Below are 20,177 nucleotides of genomic sequence, written 5' to 3'. Positions count from 1 at the left end.
CCTAGATGATTGTATTTACCATCACGGCACAGCAGGCTGGGCCCTCACCACGTCGGTGTTGCCACACCGCAAACTACTTCTTCCTATTCAACCAGTGACTGACATTATTGCCTCTCTGCAGCACGGCTTCGCCAAGCTTTGTCAGACAACTACCACGGAAGCACAGCAGTAGCTGAAAAAATTCTAGTGGTTAATATGCATTTAAAGTGTGCTGCTAATTACATAATTTGGGTTGCTCAGTGTTACAGCTAGTGTAGGAGTAAATGGGGCCTGCAAAGTGGTGATTTCAATACACGCAGTAACCAGAGCAAAATATATATTTCTTTGCTTTCAAATCTTTTTCACAGGATGTTCACTGTTCAAGTAGATGAAGACAAAGGCCAGACTCAGAGATTGCCAACAGACCAGCCCATCTCTGTTAAGAAACTCTTTGTGGGGGGTACTTCTTCTCAGTTTCAGACTGCACCTGTCAGAAACATACCACCATTTGAGGGCTGTATATGGAATCTTGTCATTAATGCCACGTAAGTCTCACTGATGCCAACAAATGTCCAGTTAATGAGGTCTGGTTAACTACCTTGACTGTTGCAAGAAACTTCATTGCTGCAAGGAGTCATACTAACAGCAAATCCTAGAATATGATCTGTTTTCTTAATATGCCCTTCCTTTCTTTTTTGTCTTCAGTATATGCTCCATAGGCTATGCAATTAATGAACTGTTTTACAGACAAGCCAGCACCTGTCTATTTATCCATAAAATCAAAGAAGTGCAACAGTAATGCTGCAGTAAGACTTGCCTCAGTGATAGGTATTTATGGTGTACTATAACACTATTTTAAGTTAAGTTGATTTCCAAGAGTATACAAATTCTGAGAACCACCACGGGAATTAATTTGCTTTGTGGAAAGCGCATACTGCAGGAAGCTGGAAGGAACATTTAAGTAAAAAGAAAGGGAACGGTGAATAAAGTGAAACCTCGATAGAAAGTTCCCATCTAAATCTCTCTTTCATATAATTAGGATCTACCTAAATTAGGGTCTCCTCACCCCACACTCCATCAATGTACATCAGAGGGAAGGACTTCTCCGCAAGGTGACTCAGCCTGCCTGGGCTGGTGAAGCTTGCCAAAGAGCATGTCTGTCTCTCTGCACGGACTGTCGGAAGGAAAGCCAATGTTGACTGTCACCTCTAATTCAAGCATTCCACTTCTGACCTAAAACAAATGGGATGAATCCTGGCTCTTGTGTCCTGTGAAGTGGAATTACCGTGCAGAATATAGCTATTCATTATAAATGGGTAGTAAAAAGGCAGAAAAACTAATAACAGACATCAATTTCTTGTGTGTTCTCAGCCCCATGGACTTTGCTCAACCCGTGTCCTTTGAAAATGCAGATATTGGTCGATGTCCCTCTCTAGAACCAGAGGTTAGGCCACCTGAGGATGAAGATAAGCCAATCCACACAACAGTCCTGATCCAGCCTGAACCAGGCACTAATGGGGAGACAGAAAGACCAAGGACTCCTTCTGCTTCCCCTCCTCCTCCAACACCAGCTCTACCTTCAGCACTTGTAAGTGTCGATCACTTCACTCAGGTAAAGTTTGAAAAATTTCTTTTTCCAGGCAAAATGGAAAAGCTAGCCATCAAGAATAATGAAGTAATTTGCCACAAAAATAGTAAAAATTCAGCATGGTATTGTAAAAGGAACACCTTGCTGCAGGTCAGTAAAACCTGTGGATAATGGAAAACTGGTTGATGTCATTTGCTTGGATTATCACAACAGTAATTTAAAGAATGATACAGCAGCAGAATTCCCTTTGGCTTGCATGCTTAACCCTAAACCCTTGCACTTGAGGATGGAAGCCAAGTAACCTCTGATCAGGGTTGGAAGGGAAATTTTCCTATGGGAAAATCCATGTCATTATGATATTTCTTGTGCTGTGCTCTGAAGCATATGATAGCAGCAATGTCAGTGACATGATGAAGAAACAGGTAAACCAGAGAGGTCTGTTTGATATGGAAATTCCTCCACTGCTATTCTGTAACTTTAGACAGGAGACTTACGAACTTAAGAACTGAAACCCCAGTCACTGCTAAATCGAGGTCAGTTGTTGATGCCAGAAATCTTCAATAGCTAGATAGCAGCTAGCAGACTTCTACAACAAAATTTAAGAAGAAACTTCTGCTGTCACAAGTGTAGTAGTTTTACAAGTTAATGCAACATTTTACTGTCCAGAAAAGATATGTTTAGATATCTGAGTATTAAACTGAACAATATATTCACTGGAAGATATTCTTGGAGGGGGAATCCTTGGCATTTTGTTACACCTGCACACAACCCATAGGTTTATGCAGGATATAGTTCAGTGTAGGTGAGGCTTCCAAACAGTGTGAAAAGACTGCACATTTCCCAGTTAGGGGCCTATTTGCACCACCATAATTTACAATACTGTAATAAGACAGTTTTGAAAAGGTAACAGAATATTTAAGTTCCCTTTATAGACACATATAAAATACAAAAGAGTCAGTAATTCTGACAGTTTCTCCCAGATTGGCTTCATAAGATCTCTTAACCATTCTGGGAGGCACTTCCATGCTGGGTCAGGTTTAGTCTTCTTTCCCATTTCACACCTCCTCACTGACACAACATTACAGAACACTGAGATGTTTGTACTGGATTTTTCTATATGACCCAGAGGTTATCAATTGCATGAAGACAACAAGAAAAAGAAGGTTGTAATTTTCAGTGACTCAACTGGCTGCAAGTCCGTCAGTCACAGACAAAGGAACCTGAATTCATTGCCGTAGTCACTCCCTGTTACCTGACCTGTTTTCAGAATTCACGTCTGGTTTTCCTTGGACATAGGAAGGATTTCTAACAATGTTTTCCTACAAAAAAATAGTACAAGCATTAGGCCAAAACTCCTAACTCAGTAACATTAGTCTTATATTTGAGATTCATGGCCACCTTCATTGACCAGGAACATACGGCATAGCTTTATCTAGAAGGACTTGTCAGGCACTGCTGAAGTCTCCACAGCACACGCAGCCATCTGTGGACCTGGAAAAAGGAGCCTGGGTTTCAAGATTAGCAAGGTCCGTCTTAGTTCCTACCCTGCCACGAGCCCCAGAGACTGTATCGGCCTTGCAATTCTCTAGGGCAGCATTTTTGATTCATTCCCACAAGGTGGAGCAGTTGTAACACGAGGTCCCCGATGCATCTTTCTTTTCGGAGTTGAAGGCGAACTTGCAGTACAGTAGGGCTACCACAGAAAGACAAAGAACCAGGCAACAACAAGGCAAACCGAGTTATCCAGTTGATGCTCGCTGTTGTGAAAGAGTGCAGGCATATTATCCCTCGATCGAGTATTAAAAACAAAATTAAAAAAACCACAGAAGCACAGGAGAGAGCAAGTGCACACTTTCCAAGACTAAGCACTAACTTTTAAATAGCAAAATCGAGAGGTATAGATCTACTCATTAATACCAGAAACTGGTCCCATTGTAACTAGGTGAGTTTTGTATATCACATACCTAGAGCCGTGATAACTTGAAACAGGAGTTCAAAATAAAAATCTAAATAAAAGACCATTACTCCACTTTCTCTCTTCAAAAAAATGAAACCGTTTTAGTATTCTGAAGACTTGAAAGTATTTTAAATAAGACAAGCTTTTGGATAGTTTTTACCTTCATCTAAGTTCTCCAAAGTATTTTTCTGGGGAATGTTGCAACAGAATAAGTAACTACAGCCTAATAATGAGACAGTACTCATATGACAGTTAATTATACAGAGGCTCAGTGTAGAAGGACTGTATATGGAAAATATACAGGAGAAAAAAATTATTTTCACATATTAGGCTTAAATAAGGTATCTGTTCTACTTATAGTCCTTTTAGGACCTTTTTTGTCTCCTATTATCCATCTGCATATAAAAGGTGAGGGGAGTTCAATCCCAAATGAAAAAACCCCTCCCCTCCACTAAAGGCAAGTCAAGATCTAGAAGTAGGACAGCTGGGGAACACACTGGTCACCAGTCTGCTGCTGCTGCTTGCAACGAATGCTAAAATGTTTCTCAACACTGGGTAATTGCTGCTTCTGCCTTGTGTTATTCGCTGCTTCCCAGGATTCGCTTGCCACTGAAATGAAGAGCGCCAGCATTACTTCTGCATTTGACTCCATGACGGTATCTTCCACCATTTCTCCATGCATTATGTCATTGTTTTATTAACACTAGTTAATGGACTGTGGGGACTGCTTCAGTGGTGCTCCCTTTTCCCCCTAATTACTTTCTTTGTAATTGCTAATACAGCATTGCTTGTACAGAATGTGTGGCAGTCCACCAGTGGGCTTTTCTGTTCTTCGTTTCCACTGTGATACCTAGCTAGCTTCTTGACTTAGCAGTCGAGTCCCTGACATCTGACAAGACTAAAGTGCAGCTGAAGAGTGTTCAGTCTTGAGGCTCTCGGGTAATATGGGAGATTATTAAGCAACCAGGTTTAAACCCAGGACACTTTAAGGCCATTACTGAAAAAACAAAGCTGGGATATTTTAGTATAGACTGATGATACATGCTTAGTTCACAGTCTCGTGAAGGCTGTAAAGCTGGCTGTCCTTAGATAAAGTGAAAGCAGACACAGGCTTGTGAATAAAACCTGAAAGTTTTTTAAGCATGCCCTATTTATTTTTTTTTTTCCTTTAGTGACATTTCCACATCAACCTAATGAATGTTCACTGTTATCAATCAGTATTTAGCAGTAAATAAGCGGTGTATGCTTGCTATGATTCCAACCATCACGCTGTGTTTAGTGCTCCCCCCCACTCCTTGCCCTTCCTTACAGTCCTCCTGCTGGGACGAATCAAAACTGCAGTGTTTGTTGATGCTGGGGAGCAGCTAAAGTGCCAGGGCCAGACCCTTTACTAACATATACCAGCTTAGGATTCAATTTACTGTCAGAATACCTCATTTTACCATGTAATATGTAAAAGTGTGCCACAGAAAAGTGTGCGTTAGGGTATTTTCCAACTCTTTCCTATTGTTCTAGCACCACAGTTAGTCCCTATCTTCAAATTTTAGCAAGCCCACATGCTATAGAAAGTATTATATACACAGTATTATTAACATAGCTGTTAACCTTCTAGATAAAACTGTAAAGCTAAAAATAATTAGAAACCCAGCATTATGGAAATATGATTATTTTTTTTCTATTTGATGATCACTGGAAGACTGCCGTCACACATTCATAAATTTGTTTGGTCCTGCTGAGTTTTCCCCATGTTTTCCCTCCATTGCACATTGATGGGTATTTGTCATAATGCATGGCATTCTACTGTGTCATATTCAAACCAGAGCATTCATTGTGGAAAACTAATTTTTAGAAGTGCTGTATAATGTTGTGAAGATTTTGTGTGACGTGTGAAAGCGAAAAATATAACACTACTGAAAGACTGAGTGAGAAGGAGAAAGAAATTTCCTCTTAGCGGCTGAAATCTCAGTGCCTGATGAGTCACTCATGACATTTTCAAAACGTTTCACAGAAAGGGCTCTTTGTCAGCAGAGCACTGCACCTTGTGCTTTGCAGGTCCCTGCTGAGTCAGGGCTCAAATAAGAGACTGTCGCCAATCCAAAATGATATCAGCCACAGTGCTTAAAAAAAGAGCTCGCAGCCATCAAAGTTTGTTTTTTCCCCAGCGGTATTGTCCTGATATTGTGTTGTGTTAGATCCTTTGAGTAGTTTCTTCACAATACTCTCAATGGGAGGCAAAAGCTAGACAAGAGTAGGAGCTGGTAATTACCATGGTCTCGCATTGCCCCAGGCACCCCTATACAAGAGCTTTAGGGCCAGAGATTAAAAAACCTGGTGAAATTAAAAAGCGAAAATTATGCTGGGCAGAAGATATTTTACCTTCCACTGTTGCACCACTTGAAGATTAATAGAAGTGGAACAGACAGGGAGGGGTTTCTTTCTTTATCCCCTGGGTAATGTGTCTACATTAGACAGCTCAGGGAGTTCAGCAGTTGTTACTTCTATCCATCAGTTACTTGGCTTCCCTTATGGTTTATGGAGGCTTTTCGACAGCACCAGGGAAACATTAAACAAAGGTTACAATTGTAAAATGGTATAACAAAGTAAAATGGAGGACTCACTGACAGGTGCAGGATCTGGAACTACTTTTAACTTATTACATTTAAGGTGACGAGATTTCAAGTCGACAGCAAAGCATCCTTTTAAAACTTAAGTCTTGCTTCATTTCTGTAAGAGGGCATCCTACTGTGCAAAGCTCAGTTATGCGAGCCAAGAGTACACTGAGCTGCCTGGAAATCGCTTAAGACTCTTGTAAATGTCCACTGGTGGCATGAGAGCAGCAATGTTCATATATTACTTTTATTTGCTTTTACAGCCAGCTTAATGAGCTCTGCTTTTACACCAAGTTCCTGTCATACTGGTTTATAACTTCAGCCGCTGTGATGCACATCAATATGCTGGAAAACTGCAGGGCCAGTGTCTAGACTAGGTGGAACATTCTGAATCCTGAGTGGCTGGAAGACTTCCAGCATATGCACAGCAGAGATAGATGTAAAACGTGAAGTTTGTATGATCGCTGTGTATTTTGCAGGATTCCTGTGCTGCTGACACAGAACCAGCCATTTTGGAAGGTGGCAAGCAATTTGGTCTTTCAAGGAACAGCCACATTGCAGTTGTATTTGATGACACCAAAGTGAAAAACAGGTATATTGTTTATTTCAGCAATGAGTTTTGATGGAATCATGTCAAAATAAATGCCCCTCCTAATATTCTCAAAAGCATCTTCCAAAATTATGGGCATAATCTAAAAAAGATCACATCCAATGGCTAATTCATTTCATTATGCAAACATAAAAAGCATTAAAACATGAAATCTAGGCAATGAAGTGCCCACCTAAGTAGCTGTCACAAAAACAGTTTACTTCTTTGTAAAGGTTTGGGTACATACAGATCCCAGACTGCTTTGCAGAAAAACAAACAGAAGAATGGAACCAAGTCATGCAACTGAGTTCATAGGTTGCTTTTTTGGAAGAAAGTTTCATGGTTAATTAACTTGGTAATTTCTTGTAATAAGCAAACCTTTTTTCCCTTTCCTTCAATAGTTAAGATCAAGCTTGCACAGTGAACAGGCAAAATGACATTGCCTTCCCAAAGTATAACAATATATATATACATACCCACTGATAAGCAAAGGAATTTCAGGAGCTACTTATAAAAATACAGCTGTTTTCAATGGATTTGTGAAGCTATAACTTGTTAATTGTTCGTTTTTGCCGTGACAGCACATGATCATTAACGAATGTGCCATGTCACACCACTGAGCGTTTTTGCTGCCTTGTGGTTTTGAAGTCCATCGGCCTCACACTTATTTTTACCTATAAAGATGCTGTGCTGCATATTTTCATGTATGCTAATTTTATAAAACTAGGAAAATAATTAAAAGACATATGTAATCCTACAGTCCTCGGATGTTTTCTTTTCAAATAAGAATCCAGGGCTGTCCGTTTTCATGCAATGATGTTTCATGTCTATATTGTCAACTACTTTCAGGAACTGACTTTACAGCTCAGCTTGGGCCAGGTTAGTGATGAGCTGCCAGTACAACCTTAGCATCTAGATAATCTAAATCATTTCTTCACAGGTTCTTTGCTGTAGGGGAGGTTTTTGGCACTACCATTCGGTCCAAGGGGTCAGTGGTTTTCATAAGATAGCAGACGTCCTCAGACACAATACCATTTTCAATTGGGAGAAATCAGAATAACTGTTTTATATCCTGATTGTAAACTCTTCCCTCTGCATCTTTAGAAGTTTTGCAGCCTGTCTTCAGGCAATACAACTCATTAGAAACTCAACATTTGCCAGCTGTCACTACAGCTCGCTCGTCTTTGTGAGCACTATGTGTGTGGATGACGGATAACGCCGCTGGAATTTTACAAGCGCTGGGATTTTCTAGCAAGTACAGCTGCAGCTGAAAATTGTATCTTGAAATTCTGTGCCAAGGTTGCACTTTTGTATTTCCACAGCAAAGGGACTAATGAACACTCACATGTCAGGGATAAGATATGTGTGAAATGCAGTTCTCGTGTAACCAAATTATTTTTCTTAAACCCTGATGGACAAGTAGATTGGGCCACTAAATATAAAGTTTTGTTAGATGAACACAAAAAGGTAAAGCAAATAAATATGGCTACTGTCTGACTCTGAATATCTTTTCCTTTGTTTCTGTTTTTCTGTTTGTTTGGTTTTCAGACTTACAATTGAATTTGAAGTCCGAACAACAGCTGATTCTGGCTTGCTGTTTTACATGGCCCGCATCAACCATGCTGATTTTGCTACAGTTCAGATAAAGAATGGACTGCCTTACTTCAGCTATGATCTGGGGAGTGGAGACACTACCACCACGATTTCCAACAAAATAAATGATGGCCAGTGGCACAAGGTATAATAGTCACTAATGCTAAATTGTTCTTTGCAATGCTAAGAGTGAGCTTTGTTTTGCCTTAAGATACTTGCAAAATGTAGTCTATACAAGCTAAACTACATTTCTGTAGTCTGCAAAATTTGTGCTTTCAGATGCACTGTTGAGTCACGGTATGTTTTCTACTAACAAAACAGTTAGTGCTGTTCTTTGAAATTTGCCCTTCAGGAAACACGTATTTCTGGACATATTTAGAATAAGTAAGGAACTGAAGAAAATGTTCCATCTTGCCTAATAGGGCTCAGGTGAATATCAGCTCATCATGATTGAATACATCATTAAAGTTGGTTGTTCCTTTGTTAATAATGTCACTGTTCATCCATAATGCTAAGAACAAAGAAAAGAAAAAAAAAGACTTAAGTAAATCCTTCCTGCATTATTAATTCAATTCATTAGGGAATAAATATGATCTTCATGGATGTACTTGGCAGCTCCTTCTTTGACTTTATGAGAGAAAGCATTTATATACAGTGCCTATGGCTTTCAGACAGTAAGCAAAGGAGGAATATCCCAACCGTGAAGTTCAGTATTTACTGAGCCAAGGACAACAGACATACAGTATATTCATTAGATAACATGTTTGAAGGCACCAATAAAGGCACAGAAGAAAAGAATACATGTAATACACACTTTCAAGTTATTTGCAGTAAAAGGCATTACTTTTTTGAGAGATATTTGGAAAGTCACCATCCACCTCTCTGTCACCAAATGAGAAAAAATCTAATTGCATTTTCTGTTATGCTTGAATTGGTCCTACCACACCCTCTTTGCAGTCATCCGTAGTCCCTCTCTGCTTCATTCCCACCCTGTTCCACAGGAATTTTATTTTCACTGGATTTTTATTCATAAGCTTTTAAAGATAGAAAATGCTCTAAACCAAATTATTTCATGGGGGGGGGGGAAATAAAGTTGTAGTCATATTTATCTGTTTTACATAATGCCTAGGAGCACTGGCAGTAGACCAGGCCCCTTTCTGCTAGACCTTCTACAGACACAGAACAAAGAAATTTTTTTTCTTTTATCCAATTTCTCTATATTCTAAGAGAACTAACTGAAGCATATATTCTTAATGCAAGACTATGCTCTCTTGGCATGCAGCTTGGCACTCTGCAAGAGAGGAACCCTTGTTGTAGATCCCATTTTTGTAGGAAAGAATGGAGACAAAATCTAAAATCATGGTTCCCAGGAAGCACAAGAAAGTCCATTCTGGGAGGAGGAAAAGGGCAACCTCTTTAATAAAAGACCACAGTCTTTGTTTTTAAGAAAGCAGAGGCTTCTCCTTTTAAATAATCCTTTTAGTGAGAAGCTTTTCTCCATTTGAAATGGTTTAGCTTGAAACATGTCCATCAGGCCTACAGAAGCCACATTGTGCTACTGCTGTGTCTTTCGGTTCTCTGTAAGATTTTCTGTTCCCAGTTCTTGTCTCACTCACCAAATTCTCCTTCTGCCCAGTTTGCAACTGTCCATCTCAAATTTACAGTCGTCTACAAATACCAAGTTCAGTACCTTGCCTTCAGGCCACCCCTTGTCAGTGTTCAGTCATTCCCGTTGCATGACAGATGTGCTGCCACACTGAAGCAGAAGCAGCCATGTTAAAGAAAAGCCAAAGAAAAATGCTGTTTCTCTCTCTCTTTTACTCCGGTGAGCTAACCACTGGGCTGTTTAGAAATCTGCTAATGTGCATGTTGCATTTTACATTTTATGTCTCTTTTATACAAAGTCATTGTTATACTGATTTGTAGAGATTTCAGTGTAAATCTTTGGAAAGAAATTGGCCTGCAGTTGTTGGAGTAGAATTTTCTCAACTTTTCAGCAATTGCACTTCCTCCATGTGATTCACAGTCCATTTGTCTGAACAGAAGCCAGAATACCAACAGAATATAGTTGGTATTATGTTTATTCTAGTATGAACTATGATCTGAGGTACATCCAAACTAATGGAATCATAAACTCAATATTGTCTGCAAACATGTGCTGTAATAAAGATTTGTGACCGGTGCCATTAACATTCAACATTTACTATTCCCAGTACTTAAAATTGGTATCTGATTCCAGGAAAAACAATATTGTGGCATGCCTATGATATTAACAAGCTTTTTAAAGGAACCCCAAGTCCTTTCAGTAATTCCAAAAAAAAGATAGTCATGATGCCTCCTGACCCAGAGCTAATTAAAAGGCAGTCATATGTTTGCACAAAACCTTGCACGGCAGCTCTGTTCCATGAACATTGTCCATAGTTGCTGCCACAGTACTTCTGCTAACCACTCCTACTAATTATCCCATATTGTAAGGCTAGTTACAATCCAGAAACAGTTATCAGAAAACTATCTGCAATTGTATTGCATTTGTGTGTCTTTTTAGATAAAAATAATTCGAACGAAGCAAGAAGGAAACCTTATAGTAGATGATGTTTCAAACAGGACTGTTAGCCCCAAGAAGGCCGATATATTGGATGTTGTAGGAATGCTGTATGTTGGAGGATTGCCTGTCAACTACACAACTAGAAGAATTGGACCAGTAAGCAAATTTAATTGTTATCCTACACTCCTTAAGTATGTCTTTATTAGTACCAATGTCTTCCCAGCTTTGTTTTGTTTTGTTTTGCTTTTCCCCCAGACTGCTCAAGAATATTGATAAAATGAATCTCACTGGAGGTACACTAAATTCTTTCAGTGGAAGGATCTGACTCAGAATCCAGTTAAGGCAAAGAACTAGAAATAGCAGAGTTAGTTACTGTTATGGAAAGGTAGAAAGATCCATACACTTGTATCCACTTGGACCACTGCGCAGCTAGAGTATAATGTCCTGAATACTACTTGCCCTTTCTCTTGGCTGTAATTCATTTAGCAGTAAGTTCTAATAAACAGTGAAAGTATGTCCTAAGAGGCAGTAGAAGCCAAAATTACCCTGGACAAAGTACAGCTGCTTAATGTAATAATTGGTTTTGTGTTGTTATTACTAAGCTAGGAGAGAATGTATTTTGAAGTAAGGCCATGAAAACTCTGTAGTCCTCTTTCTGTTTCCAAATCAAATGTGCACATTTCAACTTATCACAGTCTAAATGCCCAGCTTCCATGCTGCCACAGAAAATACCTTGGCAAACAGAGAGCCCAGAGAGGTGAATATCAGTTTGGCCTAAACCTTGTAGGATTAACTAGGCACACTGTATTCCTTCACTCAGGCCGTTTATTGCATCTAACTGCACAAGTCCATGTCAGTCATCTCACTTTCTTGCTGCCCTCCCAGCCCCCCCAACATATGCCAGTATCAGAAGCTGAGAAAACCTCTTCCCTGCATTATTTTTTCTCTGTATAGTGGGGTCTTTCAAAGCAGAAGCCAGAACTTGAGGGAATTTAATAATAGGAAAAAACAGATTAGGCATATAGTGCAGCACAATGTGGACAAAAAACTGGAATGTCAGTAGCAGCTATGTCTGGGCTCATTCTGGGTGAATCAGTAAAGAATCAGTAAAGGGGAGGCAAAAGCACAGATCCTAGCAAGGAAACAAACCAGGCTCTCAAAGACACTGCACATGAGTAAATACCATTCTAGTAAGATGATGATGGAATGGTGAACACTAGTATATAGACAGGCAAAAGTCCATCAATTCAGGTGGACCAAATAAATACAGAAAAAGAATCCCTAGATCCTGCTTAAACAGGTCACTATAATAATGCATACATTGGGAATAAAGGGGAAGAATAACCACTCATAATCCGAGAGTTGTGTTCCATAAAGAAAACTGACTGTAAGATCATATTTCTTAACAAATTTTGGATTGTGCAGAAAGACCAAATTGAGGCAAATCTACTGATCATTTGGATTTGCCAAACCAGATCTGAGGCACTGAAAAACAAAAGCAATACAGAATCACAGAATCACAGAATAGTAGGGGTTGGAAGGGACCTCTGTGGGTCATCTAGTCCAACCCTCCTGCCAAAGCAGGGTCACCTACAGCAGGCTGCAGAGGACCACGTCCAGGCGGGTCTTGAATATCTCCAGAGAAGGAGACTCCACAACCTCCCTGGGCAGCCTGTTCCAGTGCTCCGTCACCCTCAGAGGGAAGAAGTTCTTCCTCATGTTCAGGAGGAATTTCCTGTGCTTCAGTTTGTGCCCGTTGCCCCTTGTCCTGTCACTGGGCACCACTGAAAAGAGCCCCATCCTCCTGACACCCACCCTTCAGAAATACTTCAGTACCCACAAAATATAATCCCTAACACTATCAAATGGTGCTCTTTGAAATACATCTGCAATTTGCAAATACTAATCTAAGGAGAAAGGTAACATTAAATCCTTAACTATTGCTCCTTGTCAGAAGTAATGGAGGGAACCCATGCAGATAAACGGCTCAGTCTGGCAGTAACAGTCATGTCAGATCCTGACAGTCTTATGTGCTTTGGGATTTAAATGAAGCTGTGACTTCAAATGTCATTCACAGAAGGTAAAAACCAGTGCTTGTCTTTCAGTCATTCTCAGTAAAATACACCACATGATGTATTAATAGAGTGTTGTGTTGTAGGCTTCATGTAAAGGCTCTGAAGCAAAGTAAGTTGAAATGATGTATTATCTTAGGGCTCTCTGCTAAACACGCATCAACCTTTTTAGACACTAATCTAATACGTACCTGTAGGTGGGCCGGGTTCCTCTTCAGTGCAGAAGACTGATACCTACTTGTTTGGCTTCAGCAGATGCCACATTTTAAGCACTCAAAACTCTGCTTTCAGCAAAAGATGTTATATTGCCTGTTACCATGCTTTTGTACCATGTTTCCACAGGGAAAGTGAAATTTTGAAGTTAGAGACCTACAGATCTTGCATTTCTGTGATTTATTCTCACAGTGAAGATTGCATGATTTGTTTTCTTTTGTGGCATTTTCCTTCTTTGGTAACACAACTTGTTACTTGATCGGGAGTTGACCTGGAGATGACTTTCACTTCAAAATTAGAAAAAGGTCTATATATGAATATGCTGACAGAAAGTATTGCTCAGTTCAGAACTGAATTTATTAACTGACATTGGTCAAGTTCTCATGAAAACTTTGTACAGGTGTATTTAGCAGTAATAAGCTATGTAATTCCACAGTATATCCAGCTTCAATTTACAAGGAAATAAACTTGTTGGAAATTCTTTCAAATTACTAGTCAGGATACTGTTAGAGGAGATGGTGTGCAGAGTCAAGTCTTCCCTCTGCAGGTGTGCTTTTCTCCTTTCTGTATTTATACATATTTCTACACTGTATTTTGTACACTGATTTTTTTTTCTTCCTTCCTACTTCATTGCTTATGAATATGTCTCCATTTTCTTCCTCAAAGTACGTTTATCATTTTCCTCTCTCCCACTGATATCAGGGGTAAATTTTCCTAACTCTAAGTCAAAGATCAAAGCCTTTGTCTAAAGCTGAGAACCAAAATGCAGCCACTGCACACCTCAGAGAGAAAAGGGAGAGGGCGCTCTGGGAGTAGTTCACAGCGGGGCAGATATCCCACTGAGATGCGCTGACCACACAGCTCAGCCCCGGGGCAGCCTGGAGTGCAGCCTGGGCAGCCCCTCACTCCTGCCCCGGGGACCTCATGTACTTGCACCAGCAGCTGAAGCATGCGTGGCACCCGCTCGGTCACAGTAAGATGCTCCCAGCGCAGAAGCCAAACTGGAGTTGCAGTTTGCTACCCTGCACGGGAGCCTCCACACACCCAAGCATGTCCCCGGCCTCCACCTGCCTCTCTGGCCAACGGAGGGTGGCCCTGGGCACTGTGGTCACGAGTCCTACACACGGTTATTATACAAAGAACTATGTACAGGCAGCAACCTTTACGTAGGGGCTTTGTTCATTTTAGTAGCTGCGTACCTGCATTAGGTCTGTCTTACCATGCAACATTAGGCCCACAGTAAAGTGATTAAAGGGAAAGGGAAAAGAAAAAAAAAAGCCCTAGCGAAATTACTAGCAGCCCAGAGAACCATATCCAGTATCTTCATCTACTTGAAAACCCCATAACCTAGTCAATTAAGAAGGTAAAGTATAGGCCATTAAATTCCTGCATTCCTGATGTAATTTGCTATGTTTCATTATGCAGTGTATTATTTTATGCCCCCTCCATTAAGGCAAATAGATGTGACTCAGATCACATCACTGAAAAGTAATGTAATTCATCCTCAGTGTGGCTGAGATTAGATTCCAATTACAATTAGATATTAAGGATTAGCTATGTAAAATTCAAGTTTTATTCAGCTCCATAGATCCAGCAGAAAGGCAGAGGAAAGGTACTTTTTGATGATATACTTTAGGCCTTTATTCTGAGCATTTCAGCTTGCTTTTCACAGTTACACATTTTCTTTGAAATATTGACTGCAGGTCACCTATAGCATCAATGGCTGCATCAGAAGTTTTGAAATGACAGAATCACCTGTTGACCTGGATAATCCAACTTCCAGCTTCAATGTTGGAAAATGCTTTGTCACTGCACAGAAAGGAACCTACTTCGATGGAACAGGCTTTGCCAAAACAGGTAATGAACATCAATTCCGCTGGCAGGCAAAGAGCAGAGAAAGAGGAGATGCTGTTTTGAAAAACTTCCAGTGCTACCTGTTGACTGGCAGCAAAGCGAGACCAATACTTGAAACTCTCGCTGGTCATTTCCAGTTATCTTGCCTAAGGATAGACTGTATAACTTTCTAGCAAGGTCTCACATTGAGCACAGGCACTGTAAGAGTTACTTCCACGATTTCACATGAAATGGAGTGCATTAATAATGCTGAGTTAGTTACCTTGCATTACTGGCAACACACTTTGTGTGATTATTAGGAATAATGTATTAAATGCTTTTCTTCATTTTATTACGATTCCCCTTTTCTCTCCAAGTTGGTGCATACAAAGTGGGAACAGACCTGCTTGTGGAATTTGAATTCCGTACAACACGAATGAATGGTGTTCTCCTAGGAGTCAGCAGCCAGAAAATGGATGGCCTTGGCATCGAATTAGTAGACGGAAAAGTAAGTAGCAAAGCATTTTTGGCTCTTTGTAGAGACTGGTTTTAAAAAAACACAGGTAGTTTAAATGCAAGCACCAATCTCAAGACGTCTCAGTCAACATCAGGGCTCTCCTTTATGCAGCACTTGCCACTTCCCATACATCAAGAGGCTCTTACACTTTTACAAAATTACTTTAAAAGAGTCTGACACAATTGAGTTTCCTAAAACTGCAACATCGGGACTTAAATTATTGAGAAAGTGAAAAGTTTTGAGGAATGGTTTTATCACTAATAATACTAGTTTCTTGTGTATATCTTTTATTTCCCAATCTGGTAAACCAGTCAGTAGTCTATCACTATAAAGAGCTGATTTTTCAGGGGGCTCCCAAAAACTAAGGTAAAAGTTGAAAAATGACAACCTATACAACAATTTTGCGTATTTCCACTAATGTTTATCTCAGTGACATAAACCAGACCCCAGGGAGACTATTCAGAGAGACAGCAGTCCACACAGTCTGGTATTAAATCAGAGCTTTAGTGTATGCAGTCAGATCATGTTGATTTAAATAAACAAAAGCACAACAAAAATAAGAATTATAGAACTGTTTTGAGAAATACCTGATTTCTACGTCACACTTTTCAGGTGATGTTTCACGTCGACAATGGTGCAGGCCGATTCTCTGCTATCTATGAGCCCGATGCACCAGGCAGCTTGTGTGATGGGCAGTGGCACAAGGTTCTTGCAAGCAAAATCAAACACCGTTTAGAGCTGACTGTGGATGACAGACAGGTGGATGGTAGCAGCCCAAACAGGGCCTCAACCTCAGCAGACACCAACGACCCTGTCTTTGTCGGAGGATATCCTGGTGAGCATTCAACTTACAAATGGTGCTTTACTTGTGCTCTAGCAATGCTACCTTGGTAATGTCTTAAATCATAAAATTGGGACTAATATGTTAAAGTTGATGGATAAGACTAAGTTTGTATCAATTGGCATGGATGCTCATTTCTGCATCCAGCTGCATTTCAGAACCAGAAGTTCTGCAGCACCAAGGGACTCTCATAGATGCCCCTGCCACCTGGTCTCAAAGGTAGGCACTGTCACAGAGGAGCAGACAGACTTTCTGCCTTCTGCTACCCACACACACACACAGCCTCCCTCTTAAAACTTTATGTTTAGTAACAGCATAATAGTTACGTTTGAACAGTAACAGCATTTGGTAAATTTAAATTTAACTAAAGAATGCACATATGCCTTTGGGGGGACATGGCACTGTGTACATGTAAATCAGCTTGTAAAAACTGAGGAACTGAGGAATGTGGACAACAGTTTGCCCAGAGAGGTGAGAGAACACCATCTCTTTCTGATTAATGTCTTTGCTCATGGTCTGCTGTTTTTTAAAGGAAAAAAAAAAATCAAAATTTGCTACTCAGTATTCTGAAGTCCTCGAGAGAACTTGCTTCAGGCAGAGGTGATTGAACCAGATTCAGAACTGGGCTGAGCTCTGTACCTAGCTTCATCTTCCACTAAGCTGATAATGAACGCTAGTATTCATCTGTTCATCAACAAGTTTATCTAATAGCACTTTCTGAAAACATAGTGAAGATGCTTGCAAGGTACAAATTTTGTTGCATTCATAATGAAGTTTTACTCTAGTTCACAAACAAAAAAGCTAAGTATGTTTGCAGTATGTGTCTGCTCTAGTGCACACGGAGGTCAACAGCAAGATGCCTCTTGATTTTCTGGAAGTTGTTTCTCCCCCCATTCTAATGTGTGATACAGTGCATCCAAAAAGCCTTCTCTCTCAAACTTCAGGACATTTTCAAAAATGTTCTTGATACTGAAATACAAGAGTTCTATTTCAGTCACAGTGACTATTGATAAGGACCAACAACTTTGTGCCAGAAGGAAAACAGCTTTGTGGCAGCCTTTTTATAACAAAACAGGATTCTAGCATAGGAGCTAGTACTAAAGAAACACTGCAGATGGAGTTACCGTCTCATTCTGGACTGTTTGTCAAGAGGAACATAGCAGGAGAAACAAATGGAAGTAACACCGCAATCTATAGAAAACAAGTGATATTCCTGAGGTCAGCCACGTGGCAAGTTATGAAATTATTTAATAAACCTACATGCATATTTAGACACCTCACACTTCTCTTGCTGTCTAGTCTAGCTCATCCAAGATTTGTTTTAACATTCCCCATACCTAGACATCCTCATCACAAATTTAAAACACAGTATCACGGGATTTTGTAAAATTAGTAAGAGTTTGTATTTTCCAGTCCTCTTGAGGTTTCTCCTGGCTGCACAAACAGTACAAAACAGTTGCAAACCAGCTCGACTTAGCTAGTGGAGAATTTCCTGTGCAGACAAACTTTTCGCCACCAGAGCATAGGCAAGGATATAAAATTCCTGGCTACCCATAAAAGCCATTACTCATCACCTGCTATCACTGTTCCCGGTGCATGGAGAGACAGATGGATTCACGCATGTCATCCTTTGTGAAACAGCATAATGCTACGGCCAGTCAGTCTTCTACGGGTGTAAAGTTATTTCTGCAACCCTTACTTTATTAGTCACATAGATTTGTATTGGAGTGCATCCCTGTAGACACTTTTTCGCTTGGAAGAACACTGAGAAACAAGTTGGGCCATGAATTTCAAGCAATTGAGAGAAATATTTCCAGCCTCCCAGTCAAACCAACCTTCACTTCTATCATCTGTCACACTAGAATAGTTCCCTCCTTCTTTAGTGGAAGAGATGTGCTCAAATCCCTGCCTATACTATCACCATGAAAAAAAAAATATCAGAATGCTTGATAACTCTCAAACTCGTTCCTTAAATGACACCTGAAGTGCATAGTGAGGAACTGGCTTTCTCATGATGTTACGGCCAAGAACTGCAGCCATTTGGGTCTTTTTTTTTTTTCTTTGTTGTTATTCTGTGGATAAATAGCTTGAGAAGTGGAGATCTGCAGGATGAGCATGTGTGCATCGTACACCATTTGTAGGGAGCAAGCTGCCATTTGGCCATGTTCCTTAATTTCCTCTGTGTCACAGAACTGACTTATGTGCTGTACAATGGTAGTTTAACTGTGTTCAGATTCTGCCACTGTCATGCCAGGATGGAAAGATGGCTGGATTGTTACCACTAACATAAGTACTTATAACAGTCACTCATAATGTTTGTCATTTTTTGACTAAAGATATACAGCAAATAAAACATATTTATATTGCTGCGGACATCTATTCTCCTGCAGGACCCTCAAAGAACAAACTTCAGTATCAACACAGATTTACATAATTCCTTTTGCCTTTTTTCTCCCTCCTTCAGATGGCGTGACCCAGTTTGGGCTGACCACTAATATCCGTTTTAAAGGATGTATTCGATTTCTGAAGCTCACCAAGGGTACTGCTAAACCTCAAGAGATCAACTTCAGCAAAGCTCTGGAGCTGAAGGGAGTTCAACCGCTGTCATGCCCTGCAAACTAGCTGTCATTCAACTGACATGGTTCTGTTTATATAAGCACCTCAGATTAAAAAAAGAAAAAAAAAACTATATATACATTGCATTCATAATAAAATACCTTATGCAAGTATTTGAGTAGTGTTTGTGGTATATTCAAATTGCTATTTCAAAATACCTCCCAAGAATGCAAGAACTAATCCTTTCTCCCCAGTCCCTTCATTGAGTGAGTAGAACAATAATTTTTATCTGTTTCCTTATAGCTTGAAATGGAGATGTTTCATCATTCTTCTGATGAGTGAGACCACATATTCTGCAGCGTGTTCCTTTGCTACAGAAATTAGAATCACAGAATATCTCAAGTTGGAAGGGACCCATAAGGATTACCAAGTCCAGCTCCCCAAAATGCTCCCTGAATACTTTGGTGAGGTAGATCTGTAAACTTGTGGTCCTTTACCATTCTAAATACAGTGCAGCTGTGTGTGTGCACACCTCTGTCTCTCATTAGGAACAGGCTTATTACCTTGCTTAAATCACTCCCAAGAGCTTTTAGAATTTTTTTCCAACCATAGTATTTCCCATTAAAATTTCACCGAGAAAGTCAAAATTTTGTGTAGTCTACATGGTTGCTGTCATGCTATAGCCACGGAACCAAGTACAGGGGAGGAAAATGATTTATTTGGGATTGTTGAAGATTGGGATTGTTGCACCTAAAATCCCTGCTATGCCATTTGAACAGCACTGGATTTTAGCAGAGGTTATGTTGTTTGACATTGGCAGACGCAGCCTGTAAGGGAAGCAGTAGAACCAGGTTCTATCACTTACCTAGAAATACAGTTTTAAGTGATCCTTAACAAATAAAGTTTGATACTGCTCCTCTCTTCAAATACACTCCAAATATTAAAGTTACCCATAGCAAAATTCACAAGCCAAGTTTCTAAAGGAAGATGAAATCTGACGTTACTGCATTGGAGCAGAATGGAGGTGAAGCAGGAGAATCCCAGAGATCATTAGCATGGCATATGCCGCTAATCTCTACTGTCATCTATTTAATTAAATCCTTAAGGTAAAAACAGCTTCCAAAGTTCGACTCTACTGCTTCTGCTTGGTGCTGTCAGTTTGTGAGGAATTCTGAATGCAGAAGCCACCTTGAATCTTCCTTAAACAAAATTTCTAGTGCTCTGTGGATAGCAGTTTAAGCATAGATGGAGAGAGGAAAGTTGCTTCCTAGACTCTCACTAAAAA

At 40.0% G+C, this 20,177-nt stretch overlaps 1 protein-coding gene across 1 annotated transcript in view; it reads left to right on the top strand.

Moving 5' to 3' along the window:
* The window catches only part of LAMA2 (laminin subunit alpha 2), a 408,847-nt gene extending 389,815 nt beyond the window's left edge, over positions 1–19,032 (top strand). The window contains exons 56-65 of the mRNA XM_075444852.1: positions 348–524; positions 1,351–1,567; positions 4,121–4,180; positions 6,613–6,725; positions 8,271–8,460; positions 10,861–11,016; positions 14,849–15,002; positions 15,356–15,486; positions 16,108–16,330; positions 18,801–19,032. Of these exons, the coding sequence (XP_075300967.1) occupies positions 348–524; positions 1,351–1,567; positions 4,121–4,180; positions 6,613–6,725; positions 8,271–8,460; positions 10,861–11,016; positions 14,849–15,002; positions 15,356–15,486; positions 16,108–16,330; positions 18,801–18,958 (1,579 nt within the window). The 3' untranslated portion in view covers positions 18,959–19,032. The remainder of the gene's footprint in view (positions 1–347; positions 525–1,350; positions 1,568–4,120; positions 4,181–6,612; positions 6,726–8,270; positions 8,461–10,860; positions 11,017–14,848; positions 15,003–15,355; positions 15,487–16,107; positions 16,331–18,800) is intronic.
* Positions 19,033–20,177: the final 1,145 nt, after the last annotated feature.

The sequence above is a fragment of the Opisthocomus hoazin genome, chromosome 2 (assembly GCF_030867145.1).
Source record: "Opisthocomus hoazin isolate bOpiHoa1 chromosome 2, bOpiHoa1.hap1, whole genome shotgun sequence".
Taxonomy (NCBI): domain Eukaryota; kingdom Metazoa; phylum Chordata; class Aves; order Opisthocomiformes; family Opisthocomidae; genus Opisthocomus; species Opisthocomus hoazin.
This window is presented reverse-complemented; position numbering and strand designations above follow the sequence as displayed.